General features: G+C 40.2%; 1 protein-coding gene across 4 annotated transcripts in view; it reads right to left on the bottom strand.

Moving 5' to 3' along the window:
- The window catches only part of LOC101849605 (cytosolic purine 5'-nucleotidase), a 215,544-nt gene extending 206,850 nt beyond the window's left edge, over window positions 1–8,694 (bottom strand). The window contains exons 1-2 of one of the 4 annotated variants that reach the window (XM_005095667.3): window positions 8,595–8,694; window positions 191–295 (exon numbers count right to left, since the gene is read on the bottom strand). In XM_005095667.3, coding sequence (XP_005095724.1) covers window positions 191–276 — 86 coding nt within the window. In that variant the 5' untranslated portion in view covers window positions 277–295; window positions 8,595–8,694. The other 3 variants (XM_005095669.3, XM_035969065.1, XM_035969064.1) reach the window with 3 other exon arrangements.
- Window positions 8,695–9,230: the final 536 nt, after the last annotated feature.

The raw sequence follows: 9,230 nt of genomic DNA on the forward strand, positions 1-9,230 counted from the left end.
GCCAACAATGTCCCCCCACGGCGTCAACAATGTCCCACTGATGACGTCAAGAATGTCCCCGCTACGTCATCTACAATACCCCTCCTCCCCTCCCCCGGTGTCGTCAACAATGTCCCCATGATGACGTCAACAATGTCCCTATAATGTCATCTACAACGTGCCCACTATGCAGTCTACAACGACCCCTCACCTCTTGCTGGGTTCCCTTTTGTACATGTGAGTGCCAGCAGCGCCTCCAGACACACTCCAGGCTGGGTTCTGAGCAGCATCCGCCATCCTGAATTGCAAACTCGGACTGAAACAAGATTAAAATAATAAAAGTTGTTATTATTTCGGAAACAAAGTCGTGAAGATTAGGCGACAACAAGAGGGTGGGGCAGGCCTTGATTGGGCATTATTTGTGACTACCGACTTCTCATTTAAAAGTGATACATTAATAATATTAAGTAGTCAGCCCTAAAAAATGGTGAAAGTTCATGTATCTTCCAGGTCTCTGGTATGTACCCAAAGAGATCTTCGTTGAACACTTCTCTAACGTGAAAATACGCTCAAAGGTTTGAACGCCCCTATCAACAGAATTTAGATCATCCACGGGGTGGTCGGCTGCTCCAACTATGATCCAACATGACACTGCCATTCCAGGTGTGTTGGAAGCATGATAGCGGAACGACTGAGATACTCGTACTCGACAAAATATGCCATTGAAACTGAACTAATGACATTTGTGTGCATAATAAAGAGCTCACCCTTCACACAACAGGCGCAGGTCGCAATTATTCTTTAGAAAAGATTCTGGATTTGGAATGTGATTGCTTTTTGCTGACACATCAGATCCTGCACTGTCGGGTCATCAATTTTTGAATTGTTGGTTTTGAGTATATAAAAAAAGAAAAAGTGGAACCAGCCATCAATATCCCATCATGTGTTCACTTGCGGTTCTTCTTTTATAGTTTGTTTGCTAGTTTGTGTGTTTCTTTATTTGTTGTTGTTTTTTTTGTGTGCACACGTGTTTGTGTGAGTGTGTGAGTGTGTGTGTGAGTGTGAGTGTGTGAGTGTGTGATTGTGTGTGTGTGTGTGTATGTGTGTTTGATAAGTGAACAGACAAACAAAAATATCAAAACTAACAGATCGCTAAAGGTGTAAGAGAGAGGAAATTTGTAACTACCACATATTTGGTATAAAACACATCTAACTGATATCGAAGTATTTTTTCTTCTTTCCCATAGCTTTTTAGCTCATTTTGGCGGAAAAAAGAGGGAAGAGGGCATATTCTGAGAATAATTTGCATGGATTTTGGGAGGTCTAATGGGGGGGGGGGGATCACCAACGAGGAAATATAAAGAAGAGCAAGACAGAGCCCAGTCAGAGATGGGGTGGAAAGAAGGCGTTGGCGATGGACTGGACACACTTTCAGGAAGTCAAGCAGCTGCATTACAAGGAAAGTGTTAGATTGGAACCCACAGGGTAAAAGATCAAGGGGAAGACAATGGATGTACAGAAAAGTGGGAAGACATTGAATGACATCAAGCGACTCGCCCAGGATAGGGAAAGGTGGAGATTGTTTGTTCGTGGCCTATATCCTGATCCAGGGTGAAAAAGGCAATGATGATGATGAATTGGGGGGGGGGATATTATGTGGGGTTGGAGGGTGTAGTCGCTATTTTCCTGTTATGTTTCATCCGCGCCAGTATTGACACTAACAAGTCTGAAGGGATCGTTCTTCGTGACAACCAGACTGCATCCGGAGGAAAGAAAAAAGAAAAAAATGTTACCCAGTGGCTTGCGCAGAAAGAACTACAAGTTGCTCAATTCAAATAAAAGTTTCGTACCCCCATTTGCACAATATAGTCATTTATAAGATTTATAAGGCAGGCAGACTTAACCATGTCCATCTCTGCCGATCCACGCCGTGCGTGCGTGGCACAACATTCTATCAGACACGCGGAGATACTCGGTAAGACAATTTCTCAACACGGGTATAAAACTCGCATCTTTTGCGAGCATAATCAGCAATAATTTATTAATCATTACAAAATTACACCACAGACATCGATCGGAGGGTGTGATGTCCAACACAACACAGGTCCTAAATAGCATGGTTAGAATTGTGAATAAACACAAGCGGTAGCTTCTATTACTTTTTTTCTTTCTTTTTTTCTTTTCTTTTTTTTGGGGGGAAAAAAAGGGGGGTGGGGGGCGGGACAGATCGTAATAAGGAAAAATTGCGTCCAGTTCGTGGAAACTAATGTTTTTCCCAAAATCTGTGTACGGTAGCTGAGGATTCATCCACAACTTCAAACGAAAAAAGGAAAGACAAAAAAAAAACGCAATGCGCCTACGTCCAGCTCCTGTTTGATATTTCAAAAAGCTCGCTTTAAATTTCACGCGCACGCTAGAAACACAGGCATCGAACAAAGTGGTCACTACGAGTCACTTTTTACTCAACTAAACCGTATAAAGGCGAGGTTAGACGTTTCATTTTAAAAAGCAATGGTCACACACAAATGTGTCCTATAAAAAGAAATTTACAAAGCAAAACATTTTACATCAGTGGGAACACGACAAATACTCGTTAGTGTCTTTCATTTAAATATGCCACAAAACACAGAGCTGAGCAGGTGATGCACACCTTGTACAAATGCAAGTCAGAGGTAATCAACTCTACTGCCGGACACACAAAGCTCAATGAATCAACTTCACAGCAAAGAATCCTTATGAGTGTCAGAAAATGCAACAACTATAACTACCGCACAATCCCGCGATCCGCTTCAGTAGAAAGATACAACTGATGGAATTCACAGCTCTCCCTGCCGGCTTAAAGCAACTGTTACCATGTGATTCTCTCGGCCTATTGATTTTCCGTTGGTGGTGGTCCTTGGCAGGGGTCGTGGACCTGAACTCCACACGTTCACGTATTGATCTAACCAATGTGATACTTCATTTGTTATTGATGACAAATCAAAGAGAGATTAGTTTTCTGTGAGCACTGAACCCGAAATACAAGGGAACTTACTTTTACAACATAAAATTCCGTTTATTATATACACACAGTGTCTGCTGAGGCCTCATCATTTGGTAACATCTCTCTAACCTTTCACCTATTTATTTTATCAATCTGTGACTAAAGAAGTGGTGTAAATAGCCTAGTTGTTAGGCTACCAGACCCGTAATCGTGAGAATGCGGGTTTGGAGGTTCGAGCCTCCGCTCGGTCCGACGTTGAGTCCTTAGGAAAGGCACTTTACACGAATTTCTCATTTGCCTCGGTCCTTTCCGAGATGGACGTTAAACTCGGAGGTCCCGCCACTTAAATAACCTGTTAGTGTTGATAGGGGCGTTAAACCCATACCACTTCACAATTTTTATGAGACTAAAGAATATGTGAGTGTCTTCATCACAACAAAAGCAACCATGTCTTCCAGATACCATAGGAGTGAATCGGCCGGTGTCCCTTTTAGGCGCGAACTTCTAGAAACAACATTATCGAGGTGTGTATAAGGAGTAAGCCCGTCTGTTCCGTTCTTGTTGAGTAAAATCGCAAGATCAAATTATACAAGTTTTATTTCTTCTACACTGCTAGTACTACAAGTACGTCAAAAACTAAACAAAATCCAAATGTTTAAAATGCAAGCGAGCGATCGAACGGAGATGAAAAAGTTACCTTTTACGGTATGTTAGGAGCCGGAGACGTGTTCTGACGACAAACACACAATGCATGATCAAGTATAGGAAGTGCATGATCCGGTATACAAGGTGCAAGATCTAGTATCGTGAATATTATGTAGTATAAGAGCGTATTGTGTGAGCTACGTGGCATGGTGTGACAAACAAAGCGAAAGGCCATCTAATGGCTCACACTACTGGAGTAAGCTACAGGGGGACAGAACGAACAATTTTTTTACTGGACAGTTGGGGTGCGTAACGTTGGCTATTTTGAAACCCAACATTCATAACGTCGAGTGAGGATGGCCGCTTCCGAAAACAGGTCATCCTAAACGCAGTGCACTTGGTCCAGGGATTAGAGACAGAAAAAAGAAAGAAAAATTATGGAAAGACGTCAGAGGTGATATTCTGTAGTCAATATCACATTGATCATCGCAGCATATAGACTTGTTCATGTTTGCTAGTCCGACACTAAAAAGACGTGACACCTCCTGCCTTGCCAGTCGTACGTGTGGCTTTTTGTAACGCCATAACCAACATGGAAGAGACTTGACTTTCTGACAACGATGTTTGAGAAAGTCGTGGTGAAATGGGTGAGATTGACAAACTGAGGAAGTAGGCCTATTCAGATTTATCAGAACTGCAGGCAGTGTTAGTATGTTGTTCTTTGTAACAACCGCGCGGGAATTCCTTGAGTCACATAAAGCAGAATGATGTGGTGCTGGGGTACAGATATGAGATTGCCTGGTTCAATAGCTGGAAGCATACATGTTGAGCAATCAGAACCGAGCATAATAAGATTCAACGTGTTTCATCTTGAAGCTTACGGCTGCGATTTGGTAATACTTTTGTTATTTGTTTTTCACACAGTGAACACAGGGATGTCCAGACGCGAATGATACAAAAAAGTGTCGGTAGTCTAGTGGTTAGGCTGTCAGACTTACAACCGAAATGTTATGGATTTGAACTCCGTCAGGGACCTGATGCTGTCATTGTGTCCATGGGAAAGGCACTTTACACGAATTTTCCCCACCTCACCCAGGTGGGAATGGGTACCCAGCTATAGACGACCAAAGATCTTGTCAGTTTGTTATCATTTTTGCCCTAAGTTAATCGGCTGTTTGCACCGTATGCTTCGCTGGAAGTAAGCCGAGAATGTTACTGGGTGTTCGAGGTCAGCAAGGGTAACGATGGTTGCAAAGTGCATAGAAAGTGCTTTTTTTAAAACTCAACCAATAAAATGAGACTAAGTCAGGGTTCAAGCAGTAATGTTACCCGTTCAATTTGAGGGATTAGAATGGTAACTCTCTGCTAATCAAATGAACACATTAGATTACAATTGCATGGTTTTAAATGGTATGAAGTAATGGACACATTCTTTGTTTGAAAAAACAGAAACACATCGACAAAATAGACATTATCTAGTGCAGGGAGAAATTAATAGCGCAAAAAACAACAACAAAAGAAATGGAAACATTACTTCAAAAAGATATGTGTACTATAATCTATCCAGCTAGGAATTAGTCTAGAGGGGGGAAACAATAATCTACTTCCAAGCCCTAAAAATATGAGAAATCTGAACACATTAGCAGACCGTTAAAATATTTCAAAATCTAAAAGTTACAATGTCCAGTGATGTCCTTCTACTCTTAAGACATGTAAGGAAAACCACTAACCCCAGGAACAGTACTAGTAAAAAAATCCTCCATAACTCAGAACTTCACTTTTAAATAGCCTTTTGTCCCTGACCAACCAAAAAACACAGTACCCCACGCAAGATTTACATTCATGAAAGCCGAAAACAAAGAAAAGACCGAGGTCTGTGATGTAGCAGTCAAGCGCTCCGCCGTCGCATGCAGGAGATGAGTGTTTGATTCCCATGAGGGGAAAGTTTAAATTTTTTATGAGCATTCGGTCTTTCTGCTGTGATGTTGTATCCCTTAGTTTTAGTTTTAGTTAGTTAGAATTTTATGGCACTTGAAACACATATACAGATAATAATTATAATAATAGATTGCATTTATATAGCGCTCTATCCCATACTAGTATAAGCTCTGAGCGCTCTGAGATCATACAAAAGCGAAAGAATAGAGGTGTTGCTAGACAGTGACATATAAAGAAAAAGGATAAGGAGAGATATGGATGATAGATGTTTCATAGTAAAGGAGCAAACCACACCAGGGCCTCCATCAACCACCCACATTAAGAGAACTCGTCAGACTTTGAGTTCCAGCTCAGACTGCAGCAATATGAATGGATGAATGAAGAGACTTGTATTACAAAAGAAGTCAGAGCTATGATTGACATTATAACATAAATACGCCTTGGCAAAAAATATGATGTTAATTATACTCTAGCTTTTGACTATGCCAATCATTGAGTTAAGCCTTCCTCAACAACTGATGAAAAATCAATAAAACTGTCACACTACACATAATGGACTAAGCAGAGAGTGAAAGGGAGAGAGAGACAGAGAGAGGGAGAGACAGACAGAAGGGGAAAGGGAGTTGGAAAGTGAGCTAGAGAGAGAGAGAGAGAGGAGAGAGAGAGAGAGAGAGAGAGAGAGAGAGAGAGAGAGAGAGAGAGAGAGAGAAAGAGAGAGAGAGAGAAAGAGAGAGAGAGAGAGAGAGAGAGAGAGAGAGAGAGAGAGAGAGAGAGAGAGAGAGAGAGAGAGAGAGAGAGAGAGAGAGAGAGAGAGAGAGAGAGAGAGAGAGAGGGTTTTTCCAATCCCACCCACATCAACACACTCCTTTGTTGTTACACCTGTGGTAAAGTACAGTGTGCTTACAGAATTCAATACTCAATGAGTGTGCATCTATACACAGAGTATTGTAACAAAACTACATGGGGGAACAAAAATATTAAAATATGCATAATAATCAGGGCTGCGTGAACAATGAGTGTTCAAGGTGCTTACTCTTCCTCAACCCACATTTCATTTTGCATATCAACCCAAACAGAAAAACATTGCAAGGACATCAGCCAACTTATGTAATACTGTACTGTAAGGACTAGGTCAAACAGCTGGGGATCTAGTGCAAAAATATAGTTCCATCACTGTTTATCATAAAAATAAAATTTAGGTCCAAGGAATTTCTGCTTCAAATGGAAAGACTATTATGGAGGGAAATAGTGGAGTACGTGCACAGTTTCTATAAAACCAAGGACTAAGAAGTAACTAGAAATTTTTCATTCTAAACTGAACCTCTCTTTCTTTTATAATCTGAATATAGAAGGAAATATATATATGAGCTTCAGAAACCCCAAACGTCACAGACCATTATAAATTTTATCAAGTTTTTACAGCATGCTAAGATGCAAGCAGGCAGCAGTGAGCGTGATGTGTAGACAAAGAAATAAACTATAAAAGTAAAAGAAAAAAGTGTTCACTCACTGGTTTAGTAGCTTTCACCAGGATTAATGTTCTTTTATTTATATAACAATTTCTTGGGGCGACTGGATCTATCGTAGTAATCACAGTGGGTGGGGACCAGTGTACTTATGCTTCAAAATGCCAGACCCAGTCTAAGAAAAAAGATAGAATTAGTCTTTTTTTGTTTTAGTAAGTGTTTTACGGCACTTGCAACACAATAAGGTCATATAAGTGCCGAAGATTAGAGGTGTTACAAGAGAGTATCAAACACAAAAAAAAAGAAGAAAGGGAGATGTTTGATAAGAAAGAAGAAGCAAACCACACCAGAGCACCCACCAACCACCCACAGAATTAGTCTAATTTCACATTAGACGACAAAGACTGACGACTCATGACCGAGACAAGCAGACCTGACAACCCCTCCATGACCAAAAAAAGGAGCTTTCAGCAAAATCCTAGATCTAGATCTACCTAGAAATCGGAGTTTAACACTTAAAGTACCAAAGACTCATAAAGTGAAAACGAAGTGGCTAGCCGTACTTAAGTACTGTACTGCCAGTCTAGCTGTACTTAGATCTAGATTTGGCCCTATCGACTCAAGCCTGTTAAGTACACAGGTCTCCTTAGATCTAGATCTAGTATCTGTTATTTAATTACGTTTAGCGTGCCTGGTCGAGTTGGCAACTAAAGTGGCCTGCGATAAAGAGTGCATATTACGGTGTGGAGACTAAAGGTGCTGGCGATATTAAAAATGTTAAAGAAAAAATCAGTCTCCAGAACCCCAGTACATTCAGATTACATCACTAACAGATCATGACAAATAAACATGTTATATATGGCAAACATATATGCTAATAAACGCAAATAAAACTGTGCATTATCACGACGACTCAGTAAATTACGAAAAGTCAAGCAAACATTGCAAATATAATGTACTTTCATTTAAGAAGTGGATTTTATAGTATTTATAGCCAATTGAATGGAAACGGAATTAAAGAAAAAATTGGAATTTTACGCAAATTTGATCAGGTTTCTTCCATTGACAAAAAAACAAAAAGAAACGGAGGTTTCTGATTTTCATCAATGTACTTGGCACATCCGGACAAGTCATGGATTTGTCAAAGCAAATCATCTCTGCGTAAACTAAGATTCTAGATCTAGATTAGTAGTAGACTCTAGTAGTTAGAAGTCTAGATCTAGATCTACATACTACATACAGTCTCTACTCTACTTTTCTTGGAAGCTGAGAGAATCTAGACAACAAATAACAATACTGACTAAATCAATTATGCAGATATAAGAAAAGTTCTATTGTAAAGTCTAGTAAAATAAAGCAGTGTAGGAAGGCTACGAGACGAGAGTATAATTAGAGTAGAGTAGGGCCTAACACTAAACTACTAACAGACAGGACCAGGACAGTGCAGGTCAGTGTGAGTGGGCCGCAAGATTTCAAGCTTCTTATTTAGTTTATCAAGGCTAAATATCGACATTGTATCTCACGTAAGTCCCAAACTCTATTCCAAATGATTAGCAATAAATCGAGAATATAAAAATTATTACCTTGTGCTTTCAGAATTTCTTTTTAAAAAGCAGAGGCTGAAGTTTTCTTCTTTCGATCTCTAACGTAAAGGAATGAGGACTTGAACCAAAACAAAAACAAACGTTGGGAGTAACTTCCCCTTGCTTCCGGGTTGGCAGAGTGCAATAAAATTCGGCTTCAGTCTGCTGAGGAATTTTTTTTCTCGGGAGCATTAGGCCTAGATTATCCGCCTTAGCTGGTCCAGCCGCGGCGCTCTATTAGTATTATTGCCACTCTTTGCCATTTCGTTCCTATAAAATAAATTACTGTCCGTGTTCTTTTGTTTTAAGAGAAGTTATGTCATAAAGTTCGAGCCATCTTTTTGTACGCTACTTTTTTGTTTGATACAAGCGAATGTAATTTCTCCAAAAACGATTCAAGCTATTTTGAGTCAGGCTTATTGTGTTAAGCCCCACTTTTAAAAAAAATATAATCACGCACTTTCTATCCTCCTACTCCAGCACTTCTCTCAATCTTTCTACCCCTTACACCCAAACTAAAATGCAGTCATAAACTTACTCTTTCAAACACAGAACTACGTGTGTGAATATTCACTTTCATGCACGCACGCGTAGCCCCCATTTACACACTCTTTCTCTCTTCAATCTCACCCCCCC

This window comes from Aplysia californica, unplaced genomic scaffold (assembly GCF_000002075.1).
Source record: "Aplysia californica isolate F4 #8 unplaced genomic scaffold, AplCal3.0 scaffold00110, whole genome shotgun sequence".
NCBI lineage: Eukaryota > Metazoa > Mollusca > Gastropoda > Aplysiida > Aplysiidae > Aplysia > Aplysia californica.